The sequence below is a fragment of the Somniosus microcephalus genome, chromosome 12 (genome assembly GCF_052327205.1).
Source record: "Somniosus microcephalus isolate GS21.2 chromosome 12, FLI_Smic_1.0, whole genome shotgun sequence".
Lineage (NCBI taxonomy): Eukaryota > Metazoa > Chordata > Chondrichthyes > Squaliformes > Somniosidae > Somniosus > Somniosus microcephalus.
Genome location: NC_140998.1, coordinates 158085383 through 158111026, shown reverse-complemented (window position 1 = coordinate 158111026; position 25644 = coordinate 158085383). Strand labels below are relative to the sequence as shown.

Below are 25644 nucleotides of genomic sequence, written 5' to 3'. Positions count from 1 at the left end.
CTCGTGGGCATAGTCTATAGGCCTCCTAACAGTTGCAACTCTGTTGGTTGGAGTATAAATCAGGAAATAGTTGGGGCTTGTAATAAGGGAACAGCTATAATCATGGGGGATTTTAACTTTCATATTGACTGAACTAATCAAATTGGGCATGGCAGCCTTGAGGAAGAGTTCAGAGAGTGTATTAGGGACGGGTTCCTTGAGCAGTATGTAACTGAACCAACCAGGGGGCAGGCAATCTTCGATTTGGTCCTGTGTAATGAGACAGGATTAATAAAAAAATGTCCTAGTAAAGGATCCCCTTGGAATGAGTGACCATAATATGGTTGAATTCCAAATTCAGTTTGAGGGCGAGAGAGTTGGATCTCAAACCAGCGTACTGAGCTTAAATAAAGGAGACTATGAAGGTATGAGAGTAGAATTGACTAAAGTGGACTGGGAAAACAGATTAAAGTGCAAGACGGTACAAGAGCAGTGGTCTACATTCAAGGAGATATTTCACATCTTTCAAGATAAATATATTCCACTGAGGGAAAAGGGGAGTAAAAGAAAAGACAGCCATCCGTGGCTTAGTACAGTAATAAAGGATAGTATCCGACTGAAAACAATGGCATATAAAGTAGCCAAATCTAGTGGGAGGATAGAAGATTGCTGGCTTTTAAATGCTTCCCAAAGAACAACTAAAAGATTAATTAAGAAAGGGAAGATAGATTATGAAAGTAAACTAGCAAAAAATATAAAAACAGATAGCAAGAGTTTCTACAGCTATATAAAAAGAAAAAGGGTGGCTAAAGTGAACATTGGTCCCTTAAAGGATGAGACCGGGAAACTAGTGGTGGGAAACATGGAGATGGCAAAGACGCTGAACAAATATTTCATATCAGTCTTTACAGTGGAGGACACTAAAAATATCCCAACACTGGACAAATAGGGGGCAATGGAGGAGGGGGGGGGGGTGGGGGAGGAGCTAAACACGATTAAAATCACTAAGGAGGTGGTACTCGGTAAAATAATGGGACTTAAGGCAGATAAATCCCCCGGACCTGATGGCCTACATCCTAGGGTCTTGAGAGAAGTAGCGGTAAGGATTGTGGATGCATTGGTGATTATTTTCCAAAACTCCCTGGACTCAGGAAAGGTCCCGGCAGATTGGAAAACTGCTAATATAACACCCTTATTTAAGAAGGGAAGTAGACAAAAAGCTGGAAACTATAGACCAGTTAGCCTAACATCTGTGGTTGGTAAAATATTGGAGTCCATTATTAAGGAAACAGTAACAGAGCATTTGGATAAACATAATTTAATAGGACAGAGTTAGCATGGTTTTATGAAGGGGAAGTCATGTTTGACAAATTTGCTCGAATTCTTTGAGGACGTAACATACAGGGTGGATAAAGGGGAACCAGTGGATGTAGTGTATTTGGACTTCCAAAAGGCATTTGACAAGGTGCCACACAAAAGATTACTGATCAAGATTTAAAAAAATCACGGGATTGGGGGTAATATACTGGCATGGGTGGAAGATTGGCTATCTAACAGAAAACAAAGAGTTGGGATAAATGGTTCGTTCTCGGGCTGGCAATCAGTAACTAGTGGTGTTCCGCAGGGGTCAGTGCTGGGACCCCAACTCTTTACAATCTATATTAATGATTTGGAGGAAGGGACCGAGTGCAACATATCCAAGTTTGCCGACGATACAAAGATGGGAGGGAAAGCAGTGAGTGAGGAGGACATAAAAACCTGCAAAAGGACATAGACAGGCTAAGTGAGTGGGCAGAGATTTGGCAGATGGAATATAATATTGGAAAGTGTGAGGTTATGCACTTTGGCAGAAAAAAATCAGAGCAAGTTATTATCTAAATGGAGAGAAACTGCAAAGTGCTACAGTACAAAGGGATCTGGGGGTCCTGGTGCATGAAACACAGAAGGTTAGTATGCAGGTACAGCAGGTGATCAGGAAGGCCAATGGAATCTTGGCTTTTATTGCAAGGGGGATGGAGTATAAAAACAGGGAAGTCTTGCTGCAGTTATACAGGGTATTGGTGAGGCCACACCTGGAATACTGCGTGCAGTTTTGGTTTCCATATTTAAGAAAAGATATTCTTGCTCTCGAAGCGGTTCAGAGAAGGTTCACTCGGTTGATTCCGGAGATGAGGGGGTTGACGTATGAGGAAAGGTTGAGTAGGTTGGCCCTCTACTCATTGGAGTTCAGAAGAATGAGAGGCGATCTTATCAAAACATAAGATTGTGAGGGGGATTGATCGGGTGGATGCGGTGAGGATGTTTCCACTGATGGGTGAGACTAGAACTAGGGGGCATAATCTTAGAATAAGGGGCTGCCCTTTCAAAACTGAGATGGAGGAGAAACTTCTTTACTCAGAGGGTGGTAAATGTATGGAATTTGCTACCCCAGAGAGCTGTGGAAGCTGCAACATTTAATAGATTTAAAACGGAGATAGACAGTTTCCTAGCAGATAAGGGAATTAGGGGTTACAGGGAGAGGGCAGGGAAGTGGACGTGAGTCTAGGTTCGGATCAGCCGTGATCCTATTGAATGGCGGAGCAGGCCCGAGGGGCCGTATGGCCTACTCCTGCTCCTACTTCTTATGATCTTATTATTGTACATGTGTAGGGACAATAACAGTCAGTTGTGGCCGAGAACCTGCCTGCATTCTCTTGTGGGCATGCTGCAGTGCTGACCTATGGAATGGTGCTGTGGAGTAGCACAAGAAAAATCTTCCTTGCAAGCATCTCATGCACCATCTCAACTTCAGCATTTAAGAAAGAGGAAACGAGGTGCTGGGATACCCGATCATTTTTCTGCAGATGCATCCCTGCATCTAGGGGTCCCTTTCTCTTCATGCTGGCCTGCCACTTAGTTCCCTGCTCCTTCAGCCTTGGTAAAGGCTGCTGATGGGTTAAGATATCTTATAATGCTCACCAAAAGCTTTCTAATTTTTGTCCCCTTCTTTGTTACACTCTCCTTCGATTGCCTCATCCTCTAAATATGACTTACACATAAATTTCCTCTCCTACCAGTGCTATCATTCCTAGACCTACCGGAATTGGCACCTAGAATTGTGAATAATTATGTAGATGAGGTTAAACTGAAAATTTAAGCGCTATTAGCACTTGAGATTCAAGCGGATCCTAAAACAGTGCAAGGAAAATTACAACAGATTTACATCTGAAGTTGAAAATCAGTCACTTTATATCTCCGTAAAATGATCAAATATACACATTGAACATACAAAATGTGTAGACATAATTAAAGATTCAGCTATAGAAACATTGGGAAATATAGCCTCACTCATGTCAGTTCCTGAGAACTGAACTATGGAACATTCTGCTGGGACAACAGAAGCTCAACATATTGCACCAAAAGAGAGAGAGAAAATACAAATCAACAACTGTTAATGAAAAAATAAATACCTTTCCACGTCACGGTGTTCTGCCTGAAGCTTCTTCAGCTCTGCAGAAAAAAGGGACAACACAGTTATACAGAGCAGTGTTGAGAATTATAACATTTGCGTTATGTAAAAGTTAACATGCCGGTTTTTTGCATTTTTATTCTTGGGGGCTGTCAAGCCAAAATTATCACTGTGGTAATAAGAGTCCATGGCCACCAGAGTATAAATCTGGAAGAGACAGTGACAAAAAAGGCACAACTAAATCTAGATAAAAATGTGAAACTTCCATTCATTCTGATCATTTACAAATCCAGGCACAAGGATAACTTTTCCTGATTGAAAACAGCTAACCGAGTCACAGTTCTAAAATTGCCCAAGACCAAACAGATTATTAGAGTGCGGTTTACATAGCACTAAAATGCACTCTGAACACAAAAAACTGAAAACAACTCTGCACACACAAGACTACTCGTGTTTCTCTAGAAGCTGTGCAAGAGTAAGACGTTCACACTGAACACAGTTAAAACAAGTGAAAAACATTTTCTGTACCCAAATGTGAAGGAAGCCAATGCTTGGGAATAAAACTCCTTTGGGTACCCACTGTCAGCATCAAGCACACCAAGACTAGATACAATACAGCAGGGGGTACAGCTCCCTCTACTCTAGCCCAACAACATGCCTTTAAATCCAGTCTCAAAAGCATCTCCAATTACATCAGTAAACTTTTTGCTTCCTACCTCACATCCTTGCAGCATCTGACTTAGGGCCCTCATTTAATGCTGCATTAGGAGCAGTTTATTTGTGTGCTGTGGACCAGCAATTATGAATTTTGTTGTGGATCGCTTTCAACCAATGAAGAGACTTAATTTCCATCAGTCTCAACTCCATTCAAACCCAGGTTATAGATGTGATAGAGTGCAGCTGGCCACCAAGTCCCCAAGGGAAAAAACTGTAGGTCGATGAAGGCCACACACACACACGTCAGATTAAAATTACCCCTTCAACTCCACACAGCATAAAACTCAATTGTGTCAGACAAGTATTAAGAGTATTTCAACCAATTAAGAAACATTTTGGGTTTAAAAAAAGTGCAACTGTAGGAATGTCTAGTTCCTATTATATACATTTGATCGGAGTCCCTTAGTGGCTCTGCCACACAACTAAATTAAAAATACAAATTTAGCCAAAAGCTGCTTGAAACCAAGTTAGACTGGCTTCCCAAAAGAATGAAATTCAAGTGATCAAAACAGACAATTTCAACTCCTGCTACTACAGGGTCTGTTTAAACTTGCTAGACCTGAAGTGTTTGTGATTTGTACCCACGCCACACTTCCGTTTTTAATGCCAGTTTCCAAATATTAAAATCAGAACTACCCACACAAATGTTGTAATTATTTTAGATAACCAGCTAACCATGAGGATTTCTGGGAAACTTCCTTCAGGCCCGCCACTTTTGCCGTGCAGTTTCTTACCCTCGTGTCTGTTGGCCACAGTCTGCTCCAGCTGCGTCAGACTCTCATCGCTATCAATGACATCCACACTGCACTCTTCCAGATGATCCAAATTTGCTGCATTCAAGGCAAGACACATCATTCATTTTCACAGTTCCCATTGTGAAACAGCAAGTTATATCATAAATATTAAGTGCAGAAATATTTCAAGATACATATTTAGCCATCAATCGCCAGTAAGAGGACTCTCCGAGAATGGGCGGGCATTTTGCTGGATTATGTTCAGGGGTCAGGAAAAAGCTGAGCTTCATCGTCTTGGAACAAGTTTTTCAATTGCGATTATTCATCATCCAAAGGTTAAACATTTTGTGAATGGTTACCAAAATATGACTGAATTTGATATTAGGTTCGAGAGGGAGAAGGGAGTCACAAACTAAGGTTTTAAATTTAAGTGAGTCAAACTTTGAACGGGTGAGAAATAAACTGACCGCAGTAAACTGGGCTGAACTGTTAATGGGTAAACCTGCAGACACAAAAGCAGTACATACCCCATAAAATGCAAAATTTGCCACTTGTACAGTTAAGCAACCTTGGTCAACAAACGAGGTAAGAGACAGTACCAAACTAAAAGACTTGCACAAATGCAAGGAAAAGTGGAAATTCATCAGGGAGGGAGAGTTATAAAAACAACAAATTGATACAAAGAAAGTACTAACAGGTGCAAAAATTGTAAGGAATATCAAAACTAACAGTAATTTTTTTAATAAATATAAAGAGAGAGTGTGGCAAGAAGAAATGTTGGCTCATTAAAGACAGATTCAGGAGATACTATAATGGATAACAAGGAAATGGCAAACTTGTTAAATGAATGCTTTGCATCAGTTTTCATTGTGGAGGAAAAGGACAAAATACCAGCGGTACAAGTGAACCTAAAATAAGTTAAGGGGATTTAATACAAGTTTTAAAAAAATGATAATTGAGAAAATAATGAGACACAAGATAGACAATCTCCAGGACCGGATAGTTTCCACCCCAAGTAAAAATAGGTGAGGAAATTGTCGATGTGTTGGTCATAATTTTCCAAAGCGCTCTAGATTTGGGAATTGTAACTTTGGATTGGAAAATTGCAAATGCCACTCGATCACTTAGGGAGGGAGGGAGAAAACGGGTAACTACAGACGTGTCAGTTTAGCATCAGTTGTGGGGAAGTTACTGGAGTCCATCATTAGGGACAGAGTGGCTGAGCAATTGAACAAGTATGAGCTGAACAAAGAAAGTCAGCGTGGATTTTTGAAGAGTCGATAGTGTCGGACTAACTTCGGTCACTAACTTGGTGGTCAGGGGTGTGCCTATGGATGTTGTCTATATGGACTTCCAGAAGGCATTGCATAAAAGTCTGCACAAGAGATTATTCTGGGTTAAATCTGTGACATGGGTTTGCAATTTGGAGGTAGGACCAGAAAGTAGGGATAGGGAATGTACTCTGATTGGCGGGATGTGACAAGTAGTGTTCCCCAGGGATCTGTAGTGGGGCCTCAGCTTTTCGCCATATACTTGCATGAAAGAACAGAGGGTTATATATCCAAATTTGCAGATGACACCAAATTGTGTATATTGGAGCAGGAAGTTTCAAGATTAAGTGAGCGGGCAAACTTGTGGCATGGAGGTCAATGTGGTGAAGTGTGAGGTCATCCATCTTGGATCCAAGAATGACCAATCAGAACATTTTCTAAATGGCAAAAGAGGAACTGTGGAGGAGCAAAAGGGATTTAAGGTGTCCATGTACATAGGTGCAAAAAGTAATCAGAAAGGGTAATGGAATGTCAGCCTTTACTTCAACAGGACTAGAATACATTGGGAAGGAAGTTATGCTTCAGTTGTTCTGAGCCTTAGTCAGACCCATCTGGAGTACTGCATTGTGTTGAGGGTACCTAGCTTCACAGGAAATAAATGTTGGCCAGGGCATCAGAAGAGCTCCCGTATCCTCCTCAAGACAGTGCCCTGGGGTCTTTTACATCCACCTAACAGCAGGTGGGGCCTTGGTTTAACAGCTTATTTGAAAGATGGCTCCTCAGACAATGCAGCACGCCATCAGTACTGCACTGAAGTGTTAGCCTAGATTGTGCACTCAAGTCCTGGAGTGGGGCTTGAACCAATGACCTTAAGACATGAGCATAAGAATTTGGAGCATGAGTAGGCTATATGGCCCCTCAAGCCTGCTCTGCCATTCAATAAGATCATGGTTGATCATCGACCTCAACTCCACTTTCCTGCCTGATCCCCATATCCCTTGATTCTGCTAAAGTCCAAAAATCTATCTCTCTCAGCCTTTAATAGACTCAACGACTGACTTTCCACAGCTCTTTGGGGGCGGAGAATTCCAAAGATTCACAACCCTCAGTGAATAAATTCCTCATCAGTCTTACATGGTCGACCCCTTATCCTGAGACTATTACCCTTAGTTATAGACTCGCCAGCCAGAGGAAACAATCTCTCAGCATCTATTGTCTCAAACCCCCTCAGAATCTTATATGTTTCAATGAGATTACACCTCATTTTTTGAAACTCCATAGAGTATAGGCCCAATCTACTCAATCTCTCCTCATAGGACAACCCTCTCATCCCAGGCATCAATCTAGTGAGTCTCCAAAGCAAGTATATCCTTCCTTAGATAAGGAGACCAGAACTGTACTCCAGGTGTGGTCTCACCAAGGCCCTGTACAATTGTAGCAAGACTTCCTTACTCTTATACTCCAACCCTCTAGCAATAAAGGCCAACTTTCCATTTGCCTTCCTAAGTGCTTGCTGTACCTACATGCTAACTTTCCGTGTTTCTTGCACTACCACACCAAAATCTCTCTGAACATCAACATTTAATAGTTTATCACCATTTTAAAAATATTCTGCTTTTCTATTCTTCGTACCAAAGTGAATAACCTCACATTTCACTCCATCTGCCACCTTATTGCCCACTCACTTAACCTGTCTATATCCCTTTGCAAGCTCTTTATGTACTTCTCACAGCTTACTTTCCCACCTAGCTTTGTATGTCAGCAAACTTGGATACGTTGCACTCGGTCCCTTCATCTAAGTCATGAATAAAGATTGTAAATAGCCAAGGCCCAATCACTGATCCTTGCGGCACCCCACTAGTTACAGCCTGCCATCTGAAAATGACCCATTTATCCCTACTCTCTGTTTTTTGTCCGTTAACTAATCCTCTATCCATGCTCATACATTACATAGATACATAGAAGTTGGAGGAGGAGTAGGCCATTCGGCCCTTCGAGCCTGCTCCGCCATTCAATGAGATCATGGCTGATCATCCAAATTCAGTACCCGGTCCCTGCCTTCTCCCCATATCCCTTGATCCCTTTAGCCTTAAGAAATATATCCAACTCTTTCTTGAATATACTTAATGAACTGGCCTCTACCGCCCTCTGTGGCAGAGAATTCCACAGGTTCACCATCTCTGGGTGAAGAAATTCCTCCTCATTTCAGTCCTAAATGGCTTACCCCTTATCCTTAGACTATGACCCCTGGTTCTGGACTCCCCGGCCATCAGAAACATCCTTCCTGCATCTAGTCTGTCCAGGCCTGACAGAATTTTATAGGTTTCGATGAGATCCCCTCTCAATCTTCTAAACTCCAGTGAGTATAAGCCCAATCGACCCAATCTCTCCTCATACGTCATTCCTGCCATCCCAGGTATCAGCCTGGTGAATCTTCGCTGCACTCCTTCCATGGCAAGAATGTCCTTCCTCAGGTAAGGCGACCAAAACTGCACACAATACTCAAGGTGTGGTCTCACCAAGGCCCTGTACAACTGTAGCAAGACATCCTTGTTCTTGTACTCGAACCCTCTTGCTACGAAGGCCAACATACCATTTGCCTTCTTAACCGCCTGCTGCACCTGTATGCTTACCTTCAGCAACTGGTGTACAAGAACACCCAGGTCTCTTTGCACTTCCCCTTCTCCCAAACTATTACCATTCAAATAATAATCTGCCTTCCTGTTTTTGCCACCAAAGTGGATAACCTCACATTTATCCACATTATAGTGCATTTGCCATGTTTCTACCCAATCACCCAACCTGTCCAAATCGCGCTGGAGTTTCACGACATCCTCCTCACAGCATACCCTCCACCCCAGGCTTTGTGTCGTCTGCAAATTTGGAGATATTACATCCAATTCCCTCGTCCAGATCATTAATATATATTGTGAACAGCTGGGGTCCTAGGACCGATCCTTGCGGTACCCCACTAGTCACTTCCTGCCACTCGGAAAACGACCCGTTTATTCCAACTCTGCTTTCTGTCTGCCAACCAGTTCTCTATCCAAGTCAATACCTTGCCCCCAATCCCATGTGCCTTAATTTTGCACGCTAATCTCTCATGCAGGACCTTATCGAAAGCCTTCTGAAAGTCCAAATACACCACATCCACTGGTTCTCCCTTATCTATTTTACCAGTTACATCCTCAAAAAATTCCAGTAGATTAGTCAAGCATGATTTACCTTTTGTAAATCCATGTTAACTTTGTCCGATCCAGTCACTGCTTTCCAAGTGCTCTGCTATTACATCTTTTATAATGGACTCTAGCATTTTCCCCACTACCGATGTCAAGCTTACCGGTCTATAATTCCCCGCCTTTTCTCTACCACCTTTTTTGAATAGTGGGGTAACATTAGCTACCCGCCAATCCATGGGTGCCGTTCCAGAGTCTATCGAGTTCTGGAAGATGACCATCAATGCATCTACTATTTCTAGGGCCACTTCCTTAAGTACCCTGGGATGTAGATTATCAGGCCCTGGGGATTTATCGGCCTTCAGTCCCATCAATTTCCCTAACACCATTTCCCTACAAATACTGATTTCTTTCAGTTCCACCCTTTCATCAGACCCTATGTTCCCCGGCATCTCTGGGAGGTTATTTGTGTCCTCCTTTGTGAAGACAGAACCAAAATATATATTTAATTGGTCTTCCATTTCTTTGTTCCCCATTATAAATTCCCCTGATTCTGACTGCAAGGGACCTACGCTTGACTTCACCAATCTTTTTCTCTTCATATATCTATAAAAGCTTTTACAGTCAGTTTTTATGTTCTCTGCAAGCTTACTCTCATATTCTATTTTCCCTTTCTTAATTAATCCCTTTATCCTCCTTTGTTGAATCCTAAACTGCTCCCAATCCTCAGGGTTATTGCTTTTTCTGGCCAATTTATATGCCCTCTCCTTGGACCTTATGCTATCCCTAATTTCCCTCGTTAGCCACGGTTGGGTCACCTTTTTTGTTTTATTTTTATGCCAAACTGGGATGAACAAATTCTGTAGTTCATCCATTTGGTCTTTGAATGTTTGCCATTGCCTATCCACTGTCAACCCTTTGAGTGCCATTCCCCAATCAATCCTACCTAACTCGCTCCTCAGACCATCATAGTTTCCTTTATTTAAATTGAGGACCCTAGTCTCTGAGTCAACTACTTCATTCTCCATCTTAATGAAGAATTCGATCATATTATGATCGCTCCGACCCAAGGGGCCTCTTACAACAAGATTGCTAATTAATCCTTTCTCGTTACATAATACCCAGTCTAAGATGGCCTGATCTCTGGTTAGTTCCTCGACATATTGGTCCAGGAAACCATCCTGTAAACACTCCAGGAATTCCTCCTCCACAGTATTGTAACTCATTTGGTTGGCCCAATCTATATGTAGATTAAAGTCACCCATGACTGCTGTGCCCTTATTGCACGCTTCTTTAATTTCTCTTTGAATGCCATCCCCAACCTCCGCCTTACTGTTTGGAGGTCTATAAACCACTCCCACTAACCCTATGTGCCCTTATCTTGCATGACGACCTTTCATGTGGCACCTTATCGAATGCCTTTTGGAAATCCAAATTATACTACATCCACTGGTTCCCCTTTATCTACCCTGCTAGTTACATCCTCAAAAACTAATAATTTGTCAAACACCATTTCCCTTTCATAAAACCATTTTGACTCTGCTAATAATATTATGATTTTACAAGTGCCCTGTTACCACTTCCTTAATAATGGATTCCAGCATTTTCCCGATAACCAATGTCAGGCTAACTGGCCTGTAGTTCCCGGTTTTCTCTCGCTATATTTCTTGAATAGCGGGGTTACATTTGATACCTTATAATCTGCTGGGACCGTTCCTGAATGTAGGGAATTTTGGAAAGTCACAACCAATGCATCCACTATTTCTGCAGCCACCTCTTTTAGAACCCTAGGATGCAGGCCATGAGGTCCAGGGAATTTGTCGGCTTTTAGTGCCATTAGTTTCTCAAGTATTTTTTCTCTACTGATCTTAATTACTTTAAGTTCCTCACTCTCATTAGCCCCCTGGTTCCCCACTATTTTTGGTATACTTTGTCTCCCACTGTGACCTTCTAACTACTACTGAGCCAAGCCGACACTGTCCAGAGAGATGGACATTGTTCTGGTGTGCTGCTTGAAAAAGTCTCTCAGGTCACCACCATATTGGAGAACTGAGACACCTTTCCATTAATTACGAAAAACCATGCACTAAATTATCCTCTTAAATAATGTACAAGACCTCGCCGTATATTACGTGCTAGAGTGGGGGGGGGGGAGGGAAGGAATGATTCTCAGCCATAAGTGTACAATTACTTACCGAGATCTAGTGAGGCAAGACAGTCGTCCATTTTGTGTAGCACATCGTCCAAGGAATCCTCATATTCGTTCCTCTGCTGACGTTGTGCCTAAAAGAACAGGAACGTGTCAGGAAATGCGAGATGCAGCACAAAACTATGGCCCTGAACTTATTTTTAATGAATAATGTCTCTGTTTAAGGTAGTGGAGAGGGGAATTTCAGTTGAATGTGTGAGAGTATCCCACAGTATAATTTCAAGGCCTTGGTGTATTGTATAGAATACACACTACGCCATAAAAGATAGAGCAAATAAATGTATTAAGGTTTCGTGCTCAAGTTGAGAGATGGGGGCAGCAGGGAATGGAACACTTTTGGTAACCCCGTGTTGGCAGGTTACCACAGGAACAGGAGTAGGCCATTCAGTCCCTCGAGATTGTTCTGCCATTCAATCAGATCATGGCTGATCTGTATCTCAACTCCATCTAGCCGCCTTGGTTCTGTATCCCTTACTACCCTTGCCTAACAAAAATCTATCAATTTCAAAATTATTAATTGACCCAGCCTCAACAGCTTTTTGAGCGAGTTCCAGATTTTCACTACCCTATGTATGAAGAAGTGCTTCCTGACATCACGTCACCCCTGAATGGCCTAGATCTAATTTTATGGTTATGCCCCCTTGTTTTTTGGATTTCCCCACAAGAGGAAATAGTTTCTCCCTAGCTACCCTATCAACTCCTTTAAATCATCTTAAACACTTCAATTACATCTCCCCTTAATCTTCCATACTCAAGGGAATACAAGCCTTGTCAATGCAACCTGTCCTCATAATTTAACCCTTTTAGCCCTGGCATCATTCTGGTGAATCTGCACTGCACCCCACCCAAGGCCAATATATCCTTCCTGAAGTGCAGTGCCCAGAGCTGAACCCAGTACTCTAGATGGGGTCTAACCAGAGCTCTGTACAGCTGGAACATAACTTCCACCCCTTTGTATCCCAACCCTCTTGAGATAAAGGCCAACATTCCATTAACCTTTAAAACATTTTTTTTTGTATGTTCCTAGCTTCTCACCATTTAGAAAATACCAAGAGATCTATCTTTTAGGTCCAAAGTGGATGACCTCACACTTTCCCACATTAAACTTCATCTGTCACAGTTTTGCCCACTCACCCAAACTATCAATCAATGTTCCTTGAAAACTTTCTGCTCCCATGAGTCCCATCTACACTATTTACTGTGCCACCAACAAAACAACTTGCATTTATATCGAGCCTTTAATGTAGTAAAATGTCCCAAGGCGCTTCACAGGAGGGTCATCAAACAAAATTTGACACCGAGCCACACGAGGAGATATTAGGGCAGATGACCAAAAGCTTGGTCAAAGAGGTAGGTTTTAAGGAACGTCTTAAAGGAGGAGAAAGGTAGAGAGGTAGAGAGGTTTAGGGAGGGAATTCCAGAGCTTAGGGCCTTGGCAGCTGAAGGCATGGCCACCAATGGTCGAGTGATTAAAATTGGGGATGCTCAAGAGGCCAAAATTAGAGGGGCACAGATATCCCGGGGGGTTGTGGGGCTGAAGGAGATTACAGAAATAGGGAGGGACGAGGCTATGGAGGGATTTGAAAACAAGGATGAGAATTTTAAAATAACTTGATAGTCAGCAAACTTAGATGTCCAAATCCCAATATCCTTAGCTATCAAAAATCTATCAATCGCAGTCTTGAAAGCTCCAACTGTCCCAGCATCCGCTGCCTTTTGGGACAGCGAATTCCAGGGGGTCAATTTTCCTGGAGCCGTCAGGCAGGGTTTCAGGCGTGTGGGGGGGAAATCCCGAATTCGGGGGGCCCAACACCATCCCGCCCAAAACCCCCACACCATCCCGCCCAAAACCCCCCTCCACGCAAGTTTCAGAGGAGGCGGGTACCCACCCCACACTGGGACCCGCCGACTCGAGGCAGGAAGGGATTAGTGCCAATTAACTGCCTTTTAACAGGTAGTTAACAGGCAGTTTTTAGCCTAATCCCTATTTTGAAGGGTGTCGTGTGGGATTCCCGACGGCTCCAAACCACGCCAGGTTAGAGCAGGCGGGCCGTCGGGTTGAAGGACTTGGAGGGGTCGCGATGTCGGTGTTCAGGTGAGTGATGGGTGCATGAGTGTAAAGGTAAGTGTGTTTAAAGTGTCTAAAGAAGTTTAAATTACCTGTACTTACCTTAACAGCCTTTCTTCCTGTAGGTGTTGGGAGCCCACTCAGCCAGCACTTAAAGCTGAATGGCTGCGATCTGTCAAAAGTGACAGCCTTCAGCTTTGAGTGCTGCTGAGAGTTCTAACTGAGTCTGTGTAGAAGGACTCAGGTTAGAACTCAGACTGTCAGTGTTTGACAGCTTCAAACAGCTGTGAAACACTGATATTTCATCTGTCAGGATGCACTGACAGATGAAATTTCAGTCTGTGATGTCACCTGTTGCCGGGCGGCCCTTAATTGGCCTGCTGAGCCCGCTGGGCGGGCTCAACAAGATCAATCAAGGGAAAATCGCGTGGATTGGCCGAACGTCGATGTAGGCGGGACTAAAACCCGAAAGTTGTAGTCCCGCCTCCTTCCCGACAGCTGGAGGAAAATCGACCCCCAGATCTCTGCTACACTTTGTGAAAAACTGCTTCCCGATATCCCTCCTAAATGGCCTAGCTCTAATTTTAAGTTTATGTCACGTCATTCTCAATTCTCCCAACAGAGGAAATAGTTTCTCTATGTACCATATCAATGTTTAAAAAACATTTTAAACACTGCGATTATTCATTCCTCACATGGCATAGGTTCGAGTCACCATAGTGCCAACTATTAAAATAGGGTAAGCTGCCTACAGTTTGACTTTGAGGGCTGATCTGTTAAAAAGAACAATTTTGCAAGAAACAGCAGTATTCAGTAACATTGCAAGGACTGCTCCACTTAGCTGCCTTATAAATTAAGGCTAGAGTAACTCTTGAGGTAATTATGAGATGCTATGTTCTGATGGTTGTTGACCTACTGAGCAATATACTTGGTGATGGTGCCTAAAGTTTTAAATCACCAAAATAAAATGCATTAAGATCTATTGGTCTAGTTTGGTAACATCCATAACACTGTATTCTATCAGAGGAATGTAGATGCGAACTGACCACTATTTTCTTGGAAAATAAGAGAACGCAAAATAATTTTGTTAAAAACTGTGGATGAATTTTAAGGGTAGTTTTGTGCAAAGGACTGAAACTCATGCACTCAAATATGCCAAAACAAAGATCAAAAGTATCTAAAGACAAATGAATTAATGAAGACAATGACACCATAAAATGATTTTGAGGGTCAGACAAAAGGCATAATCTTGCTCGTTTCCATAATGAACTTAAAACACTGCATGCACAAATGAAAGAAAAGCTGATATGGTCATTACATGGGGGGAGGTGGAATTTTAACAAGGGGGAGCAGGTGAGAGGGGGTTAAATGAGCAAAAATTCTGACCGCGTCGGGAAGCCGGCTCCAACCTGCCGACTTCCAGGTTTTACTGAGGCGGGATAAGGAGCAGGCAGCCAACACGCTCGCAGGAGGCGGGTTGGCATTTTAAATATGTTAATGAGGCTGGAAGCCTCAGATTTAACCTGCTTTAGCAGCTTTTAATGCGACCAGCCGGGTTTCCCTTCCTCTGGAAACCCGGCAGTTGCAGTGAGGCGAGCACAACCTCAGGGAGCACTCCTCGTGAGCCAGGAGTGCTTCCTCCCGGCTCCACCAAGCTCCCGATCATCGGACCTCCCTCCCCCAATAAACCCGCGCCCACCCCCACGCGGGCTCGGGGATCAGAGCTACTTGGTCCTGCGGCATCCTCCAGAGTGCTCCCCGCCCGACTGGAAGCCAAGCCTGTCAATCAGGCTGACTTCTGGGCGGGAAATCAGTCAGGGCCAAAAGTCACATGCTGTGGAGTTAAAACCCCACGGCATGTGGGGAAGCCAAGACTTCTGGGTTTCCTGTCCGAAATTCCGCAACTCCCCGCCTATGCAACCCACCCCAGTAAATATCCAGCCCATGAAGTCTAATGGAGCCAGGTTTGCGACTTTAACCAAATTGCTGCAAAGCAAAACCATTAGAATACACCAATTAATAGCCACAAAGTGATGGTCAAGCCAGGAATTACATTCCTTTAGAGAACATGATTTCAGAAGTTTAAACCATGACTTAACAATCTGTTCCTTGAAACCCAACTTGTCGATTAAAGCCCCAAGTTAGCCATGCCCGATTTAATTGTTTGACAGAAAACTTAGTTTTTGAGGAAGAATTTGAGTTAGAGTGTCATTTGGCTTCAGCGGATCAGAGAATCAAACTTTACTCTGCATACCCAGATCCTTGTACCATTAATCTTGCTCAAACAGAGTTCCATAAAGCACATTTACCTTCAACATATTCAACTGTGCCGAATACAGTTGAACTTTTTGTTCATGGCAGATCAGTTTGGTCCTTTTCACAAAAGTGGTTTTCTTGGCATTCAGGCAAGAACGAAACTGTTGCAACTGAAAAGAAAAAGAACAAGTCACTTTCAGCCAAGTTAAAGATTCTCGAGCCATTTTCCATTGTTGCAAGTTATTCCGAGGCTCATCCACTTCCATTGCCGTAAACCTCAGATGAGCCTCTTTTTGCAGAGATTACTAATTTAACAAATCGAACGCAACAGCTCATCTTAAAATGCAGCAAAAATGTGTTGGTACAACGAATGTAATTTAGGCCAGTACTGACCATCAATGATGGAGGGCTGAGGGCAGCCATGGAACTGAACTTCAACATGAGTTACCTTCTTCAGGAGCGAAGAAGAATGAGCAAGAAACAGCAATTACAAATTTTAATTAGGAAAGAATAAATAACTGAACATCGGCCAATTTAAGCACTTTAATTAATTTCTTACCTCCTCTTGTGTCATTTGTGTCACTTCTTTCCACAGAGGAAGGTTCACCTCTGACAGGAGTTTATCAAGGTCTAACAACTGGTCCTTCAGTCTGTAAAGATAAAGGAAACCAGAACATTAGTCAATAAGGACTAAACGTTAGCTTATCCAGCCTTCCCCCCGCCCCCATACAAGTCTTCATTTTAAAATGTGAAAGTTTATTTTCTTAAAAAAGATTATTCAATTGGCTCTTCTTGCTGAATGATAACCTTAGGCACAACTGCAACTTACAAATCCATTCTTAAAATGTTTCAACAGAAAGTGCCGGCTTCTCCATAATGTACCAGTAGAATGAACTTGTTAGGGCCAGTGAACTTTGATGAGCTGAATTAGCCTTTTCTCGTCTCAGATGTTCCTTAGTTCTTCTGCCAATCAGGGGAACGGGATTAGAGTAGATAGCTCCAGCTGAAGGGTCAGTACGTTGGTGTGGCGGGCCAAATAATCTCCTGTCTATTGTTTATATTGTTGTAACCCCAATGGAGTCAAGAATACTCATCATTAAATAAAAATTGAAACAAAATGTATTTATTTTTAAAGAGACTCCTGGGAAGCTGTGTGGCACAGTGGACTAAAACAGTCCTTTTACTTCTGGCTCATGGATTTGAAGCGAGTCCAGACTACTGGGATGAAAGTCTCCTCTTGCTGGCTGCAAGCATCCAACGTGAAATAAGTTTGTATACTCAATCCAGTTCCTTCTGGGTGGGGGAGGCAGAGGCGCAGCAACAACAAGCAGCATTCATATAGCACCTTTAACGTAGTAAAACATCCCAAGGTGCTTCACAGGAGCATCAAACAAAATTAGACGCCAAGCCACATAAGGTGATACTGGGGCAGATGACCAAAAGCTTGGTCAAAGAGGTAGGTTTTAAAGAACGTCTTAAAAGGAAGAAAGAGAGGTAGAGAGGCGGAGAGATTTAGGGAGGGGATTCCAGAGCTTAGGGCCTGGGCAGCTGAAGGCATGGCTGCCAATGGTGGAGTGATTAAAATCGGGGATGCACAAGAGGCCAGAAATGGAGGAGCACAGAAATTGTTGTAGGACTGGAGAAGGTTAGAGAGAGAGGGAGGGGCAAGGCCATGGAGTGATTTGAAAACAAGGATGAGAATTTTAAAATCAAGGTGTTGCTCAACCAGGAGTCAATGTAGGTCAGCGAGCAGAGGGGTGATGGGTGAACGGGACTTGGTGAGAGTTAGGATACAGGCAGAGGAGTTTTGGATGAGCTCAAATTTACGGAGGGTGGAAGCTGGGAGACCGGCCAGGAGTGCGCTGGAATACTCAAGTCTAGACGTAACAAAAGGCATGGATGTGTGTTTCAGCAGCAGATGAGCTGAGGCAGGTGTGGAGTCGGGTGAGGTTACAGAGGTGGAAGTAAAAAAGACTTGCATTAATTTAGCACCTTTCACGACCTCATGACATCCCAAATGCTTTACAGCCAATGATGTACTTTTGAAGTAGTCACTGTAGTAATGGAGGAAATGCAGCAGCCAATTTAAACACAGCAAGCTCCCACGAACAGCAATGTGATAATGATGGTTTCTGTTTTTTTGTGATGTTGAGTGAGGGATAAGTATTAGCCAAGACACCGGGAATATCTCCCCTGCTCTTCTTCGAAATAGTACCACGGGATCCTTTACGTCCACTTGAGAGCAGACTGGGCCTCGGTTTAACGTCTCATCCTAAAGACAGCACCTCCAACAGTGCAGCACTCCCTCAGTAGGCGGTCTTAGTAATGGCATGGATGTGTGGTCGGAAGCTCATCTTGGGGGTCAAATATGATACCAAGGTTGCCAACAGACTGGTTCAGCCTCAGACAGTTGCAGGAAGAGGGATGGAGATGGTGGTTAGGGAACGGAGTTTGTGGCGGGGACTGAAGACAATGGCTTTGGTCTTCCCAATAATTAGTTGGAGGAAATAGCACAAAGTGGTCAGTTTGTGATATCTAAATAGCAATCACAATCAGAGAGGTCAAAAGCACAGGAGATATTGGAAATGGAAAATATCTGGGGGTCCTACAGGAAACAAGTTTTGAACAGCCTCAATCCAGTACCAAATAGGCACAGCAGTAAATGCCCCTCAACTCAGTACCAACTGGCAACATTTTTCAAGACGGTCCCAGGGTGGATGCTGTGAAATGGGAATGCCAAATTAGGGTAGTGGGAAGGGCTATTCTGGAGTCAGCATTAAGGCACAGCATTGTGGCAGAGGGATCTCAACTCCGCATTCTAATCAGCGTGATACTAAACATAGGAGTACTTGATGCTGATACTGGTTACCCAAAATGGCACGGACATCCTCACTCTCAAATGCAAGCACAATTCATCAAAAATGTCCTATTGGCAAAACTCTTTACATACAGGATAGTCTGAAATTAAATGTTCTTTGTACAATGATATTGTGACAAGATTATTCTACTCTTATAATCCCTTGAATCTAACGACAGGAAGTAAATGTAATAAAATGTTCTTTATCTTGTGTGTGCGTCAGCGGTGGCTCAGTTGGTAGCACTCGCGCCCGAGTCAGAAGGTCGTGAATCAAGTCCCACTCCAGAGAACGGAGCACAAAAATCTAAGCTGACACTTCAGTGCAGTCCTTAAGGAGTGCTGCACTGTCAGAGGTGCTGTCTTTCAGATGAGAGGTTAAACTGAGGCCCCGTCTGCTCTCTCAGGTGGATGTAAAAGATCCTATTGCACTATTTCAAAAAGGAGCAGGGAAGTTATCCATGGTGTCCTGCCCAATGTTTATCCCTCACTAAAACAGATTATCTGGTCATTATCACATTGCTGTTTGTGGGAGCTTGCTGTGCGCAATTGGCTGTCACATTTCCTACATTACAGTTACTTAAAAAGTACTTCATTGGCTGTAAAGTGCTTTGGGACCTCCTTAGGTCGTGAAAGGCGCTATATAAATGCAAGTCTTTTCTTTTTTGTAGGGTAATCCTTTAAAACAAAATGTTAGTTAGTAGGACACAAAACACAAACTAGTTTAATACAGTCCCCACTGCTTATGCGAACATGATTTGCCCGCTACATGCGACAGCTGGTAGAACATGGTAGCGTTATTACAGTATTCTACTAAATAACAAACCTTTTGCCCAATTTCCAGCTCTACTCTGACCTGCAGCTTTATTTAAATTGTGTCAGTGTTTAGTACAAACTGTAACCCCACACCACTTGGAGGGCATTAGAAGGGTTTAAATACATAAAGGTCATTGAACATTAACAGATGTTATTTACTTATGTTTGTTCTTCAGCTTAAATGAGGTGCGAACTAGTTGAGTAAGCACAGTTGTTTGACCAAAATAAACCTTAAGACGCTATAACAGACAACTTTGAAATTGCAGTTAATGCAAATGTATAATGGTTAGCGCTTTTTGGCCGATATAATGAATTTCAATATAGATAAGTGTGAGGTGGTGTATTTTGGCAGAAGGAATAAGGAGGCCACATTCTCCTTGGAAAGTTAAGAGTCTAAATGGGGTAGAGGAGCAAAGGGATCTAGGGATACAGATACACAAATGATTAAAAGTAGCAATGCAGGTCAATAGGACCATAAAAAGTGCAAGCAAAGCACTGGGGGTTAATTTCTATCGGAATAGAATTGAAAAGCAGAGAAGTTATGTGAAACTTATATAGAACCCTGGTTAGGTCACACTTAGAATACTGTGCACAGTTCTGTTCTCCGTATTACAAAAGGAGATAGAGGCACTGGAGAAGGTGCAACAAAGCTTTACAAGGATGATACTAGAACTGAGAGGTTTTAACCATCAGGAAAGACTAAACAGGCTGAGGCTCTTTTCTCTAGAAAAGAGAAGACTGAGAGGTGACCTGATAGAGGTCTTTAAAATTCTGCAGTGATTTGATAGGGTAGACTTAGAGAAGATGTCTCGACTTGTGTGTGTGTCTCACTTCAGAATTTTAAAGACCTCTATCAGGTCACCTCTCGGGGGGGGGGGGGGGGGGGGGGGGGGAGTCAAAAACTAGGGTTCATAAATATAAGCTAGTCACTAATAATTCCAATAAAGAATTCAGGAGAAACTTCTTTACCCAGAGAGTGTTAGAATGTGGAACTTGCTACCATATGGAGTAGTTGAGGCAAATACCATAGATGCATTTAAGAGGAAGCAAGGAATAGAAGGATATGCTGAGAGAGTTGGATGAAGTAGAGTGGGAGGACACTCGTGTGGAGCATAAACACCAGCACAGTCCAGTTGGGCCAAATGGCCTGTTTCTGTGCTGTAAATTCTTTGTAATAAGTGACTGCCTGTTTTAAATGTGGACTTTTCAAAGTGGTGGCGACTGTACCAGAAAAGTCCTACAATTAATAGGTCACATTTACTGGCTGTTAGATTAACCCAATTCTGACATCTAAATTCATACTAGTTCAGTTCTGGTAGAGCAGTCAAGAGTTATCAGCAACATTAGCTTTTAATGCTATATAGTAGAGTAATCTGGATCAATCCATTTTTGTTACCAGTCTAATATAGCTATATGAATAATGCGCTTCAAGTAGGATAAAGAAATATTGAACTATATCTTCTGTTAGCAACGCCACTTTTTGAAATGTGGGAATTTCAATTTTTTTTTATTAATTAGATGTTTCAGTGATAACTAGCAGGTTAGCAAAATAAAAGACGTATTCTCAGAGTATACAGACTTGATCTTTCTGGGTTACACTTCTGTACAAAGTAGAAACAATGATAAATCACAGACCACAGTTTTTAGCCTTCATGTGATCTAAACATTACAAGGGTCTTACTCAGCTATGGCTGCAGAGAGAGCATTGCTGTCCTCTTCATAGACTTCCCGCTTTGGTCGGTGAACAAACTTCACTGCCAGCCAATTTTCAAGTGCTGAGGCCTTGTCCAATTCAAGCTGACCAAGAAATCAACAAAATACATTAATAACCAGGCAAAGAAATGTTGTGAAACACAATTTAAATAGTTTCACAGAACTGATCCAAGTATTAGTAAAACAGTTAAAGTACCACTGGGGTAATGGTCCATTCTGGTGATTTAATGCAAGGACACACCACCCCTCCTAAAAAGCATACCATACCAACTCCAAGAAACAATGCTACACTGAATTAATGGGTCCCTACTATAATTCTCTCCACATCTCAAAACAATTTTTCTGGCAAGTCTTAAGTTAATGGCCTGCATTTCACCTAGAGGAGAAAGTGTAACTTCATAAGCCTTTGTAACTGCCGAGTTAAGCTTTGGATTTACTGGAAGTACTAACCCAACAACGTACTGTCACTAATGTAGTGGTGTGCATATGAAATAGTTGTATTATGTCTGTTGTGTCAGCTGTGGCTCAGTTGCTAGCGCTCTTGCCCCAGAGTCAGAAGGTTGTGGGTTCAAATCCCACTCCAGAGACTGGAGCACATAAGCTAGGCTGACACTCCAGTGCGGGACTGCTCGACGGTCCAAAGTGCCGTCTCTTGTAAGAGACGTTAAAGCTCTTAGGTGGACGTGAACGATCTCACTGCACTATTTGAAGACGACATGGGGAGTTCTCCTGATGTCCTAGCTAACATTCCTCAATCAACATCTAAAACAGATGATTTGATCATTTATTTCATTGCCGTTTGTGGGACCTTGCTATGTTTAAATTGGCCGCTGTGCTTCCTACATTACAATAATGACTACACTTCAAAAGTACTTCATTGATCGTAAAGCGCTTTGGGATGTCCTGAAGTTGTAAAAGAAACTATAAAGTCTTTCTATCTATTTGAACTGCAAAAAAATCCAGCCATACAATTCTAGCTTTACACTTTCCAAACTTGTGAGAGAGCGCTTTAGAGTCGAGTAGCTCTGGGGGTTGAAGTACTGGCAGTTACAGGTCTGCCACTGCTGGTGGGAGCAATTTCAGTTACTGAATTAAGAATGTCACACAAGTACATTTTTTCCTACAGTAAGTGGTACCAATACACTGGTGAGAATACTCTAATTTGCAGTCCAATTTTTAAAAAACTTTTTTTTTTTTTTTTTTTAAAAACAAGTTTAGTTTGCTTGAATTTGACATTGTGTGGGGAAATATAACTGTACAATTTAAAATGTGGCCATAATAAAATATTTTACAAATAGAATTTAAGTGGCGTGTGGAGCACAGTCTAGAAGTTGCTAAAAACTGGTCGCTGCTTTTGATACCGGGACACTTGCTCCCACAATCAGTGCGGCTACCTATCGAGAAACCACCAGGCTTGCACCTGGGAATGATGGAGATGGGGAAATTGTAACCACCAGTCAACAGCTTCCAAACTGTTGATAAAAGTGTGGCATTAACATTTTAGCCACGGCATTTGACATGAATGAAATGTGTAATTATTTAGAAACCTATGCTTACTGTCCATTTCCAATTGTCTGATTAGCAAACCAAATAACTGCTATGTTTCACCTATTATTATTCACTGCCAAGCTGGGCAACCAGATCATGCACTATTTCAGCTCTCACTGGCTGCTGGGAAACCACATGACTGGTACTATTTATATTTGAATTATGCGGCTTGGCTCCTCTTTCAAACCTGTAACCCTGGAGACAACAAAACCGTAAAAATCTTGCAACCTATATCAATTTAGGCAGTGGCATTTAACTGCAGCCATTTCAAATTCTTGTATACGGTGATTGATGTTTTTAAAAAAGGGACAGCCAAGACAAAATGAAACAAAAATGCATTCAAAGGATTAAAACACACAAAAATGGCAACTCATTGGTTGACATTTTAATTGTGAAACACTGCTTTCGAAGGACATTCAGTATATTACTGTATGGAAAGAGATCAAAGTCTGAATATCTGTAGCTGCATTCTTACATCGACTTGTAGCTCACTCTGGCGAGATTTCTGAACATGCGTTTGAACTTTCAAGAGTTTGAAAAATTCTCGGACTGTAATCTGGCCATTCATCAATTTCTACAAAAAAAAGTTGTTCTTATGTCAGTTTGTACAGAACTGTACTGACTACAAGAGATTCTACATAAACACATACCAGATCCAGCCAGTATATGAAATTATACCTCCCCTTAGCACACATCCATTACATTCCTTTCACATTTAAGTGCCAAATTTCAATTTTTCACATTTGTAACCAAATTACGTATGGCCCCATTCTGTAGATCATGTTGCAACACTTGGGTTGTTCTAGTCTGTTAAACTACAGTAAGTTATAAAGGACACACGCTCACGTTATAAGCCCTTGCAGGGTGCCCTTGAGGTATGTGAAGTAGCAGAATATTGTTAAATAAGTATATAGTTTGAAACTTTCCACCTAAGCAAAGTTTTAACATTTATCTGAACACAGGAGTTGGCACAGTAGATCAATAGCCATATATCCAAATCCCCTCCTCAAATCACTATATTTTAAGTCATGGATCAAACAAAAGAATAAAATGAGCATACCTCATGCAACTCGGACTCTTCTAAAATCACTAGGGATGTATTCAGGTTACATTTCGGAGCTGAAAAAAGATAAAAATTGCACAGTGAAGCTCCAGATTGGTCAGCCATTTGAATTTTCCAACAGAACCTCAATGTTCCTTTCAACACAGCTATTCAACATGACTGGTTTACAAGACCCTCTAAAGCTTTCAGCTGGCTGCCGTTACCTCAATTGAAGCTTCCTTTATCTTCCCCCCGCCTACATTAACTGCATGCAGTGATGGCACATGAGCAGTACTTTTAATACTATTTAAGTGATACAATCAATCTAATCGGATTCAGAAGGTAGTCTGGTCAAATCTATATAATCATGGATGCGTCCCATCACTGCTAGACTAAAATTACTTTATGTACAATAAAATATTAAAATGTGGCATTTTAAAAGCATTGTTCCAACAAAACAAATGACAGACTATTAAAATAAGATTGGAAAATAGTCCTAATTTTCTATGGTCTTCGTGCACATCGTAGATTCTCACATGCTATATGTACATCACTAAGTACCATAAGCACTTAAACCCACTAGAACTAAAGTAATATAGCTAGTTATGAAGTTGGATATTAAAGTAATGGCAGTCCTAGTTTAAGCAGGCTGAGATAGACCAGAAAGTCCCAGATTTGATCCATGTCCTGTGCTGAGTTAACTGATCTCTGCCAGCAAAGTGGTGCCACAATTGGCTTCAACACTTTGGGATTGGAGAGTGATCCCTGCTGGAAGTGGACTCATAGGGCAATTGGGGGAGAATGGTTATTGGTTTCAGCTGAAATATCCCACATGGTTTAACTCATGAATAACGACCATTTGAGTGAGGTACAAGAGAATGTTGGTTCAACCATATTGGAGTAAGGAGTCAGTGCCGTAAGAGGAGGAAGAGAAAACTTTTATTTTTTTATTTTTATAAATAGTAGCGGAAATGCAGTTTTATTGCTCCTGCTCAGTCTTCAACTGCTAAAATGAAATAATTTGGACAAACATCTTTCCCGACCTTTTAATTTAAAAAGATCAGTTCACATTCTGTCCCATTTAAAACTGCATTGAGTAGAATACTCGTGGTTGTTCTCGTGAATACTGGATCGTTGTTTAATAAATATTCTGGTTAAGTTAGCCAGGGTAAAACCACAAGAATAGCCCTGCGATGGAATGCAGCACCATGCTTGTGACAGATTGACAGGTAATTAAGCTAGGGTACAGGACCAAGTCAGCATGTGTTGAAAACCCTGATATTGAAAAACAAACTGCACAATGCATTTCCTCTGAAGGTCTAGAGCACACTGGTATTCCCGAGCTCAAATGTATGATAGTGAGGGGAAGCTCATAGCCAGACTTGCTCGATTTATCTGCCTTTACGTTCCTTTTGATCAAACTTTTGCCAGATAATGATCTTTTAGAAAGATCCATTCTGCCGAAAACAAAAGGAATTGTTCTTTCTCTACCTCTAAACTCTAGGGGACATGCAGGCACATTGTGTGTGGAGGCGGGAGACGTCGGTAGGGTTCTTAATGAATACTCTGCGTCTGTTTTCACAAAGGAGGGGCAAAGCGGACATTGCTGTCAGGGAGGAGTGTGAAATATTAGATGAAATAAACAGCGAGAGAGGAAGTATCAAGGGGTTTAGCAGCTTTAAAAGTGGATAAATCCCCAGACCCGGATGAAATGTATCCCAGGCTGTTAAGCGAAGCAAAAGAGGAAATAGCAGAACCCTGACCATCATTTTCCAATCCTCTCTGGCTTCAGGTGTGGTGCCGGAGGACTGCT

At 42.1% G+C, this 25644-nt stretch overlaps 1 protein-coding gene across 3 annotated transcripts in view; it reads right to left on the bottom strand.

The window, feature by feature from the left end:
- The window catches only part of LOC147109619 (outer kinetochore KNL1 complex subunit KNL1-like), a 110529-nt gene that overhangs the window by 16080 nt on the left and 68805 nt on the right, over positions 1-25644 (bottom strand). For all 3 annotated transcript variants that reach the window (XM_086003695.1, XM_086003696.1, XM_086003697.1), the window contains 8 exons: positions 23850-23908; positions 23265-23363; positions 21210-21325; positions 16418-16508; positions 15912-16028; positions 11521-11608; positions 4879-4974; positions 3429-3468 (listed from right to left, as the gene is read on the bottom strand). In XM_086003695.1, coding sequence (XP_085859821.1) covers positions 3429-3468; positions 4879-4974; positions 11521-11608; positions 15912-16028; positions 16418-16508; positions 21210-21325; positions 23265-23363; positions 23850-23908 — 706 coding nt within the window. The remainder of the gene's footprint in view (positions 1-3428; positions 3469-4878; positions 4975-11520; positions 11609-15911; positions 16029-16417; positions 16509-21209; positions 21326-23264; positions 23364-23849; positions 23909-25644) is intronic.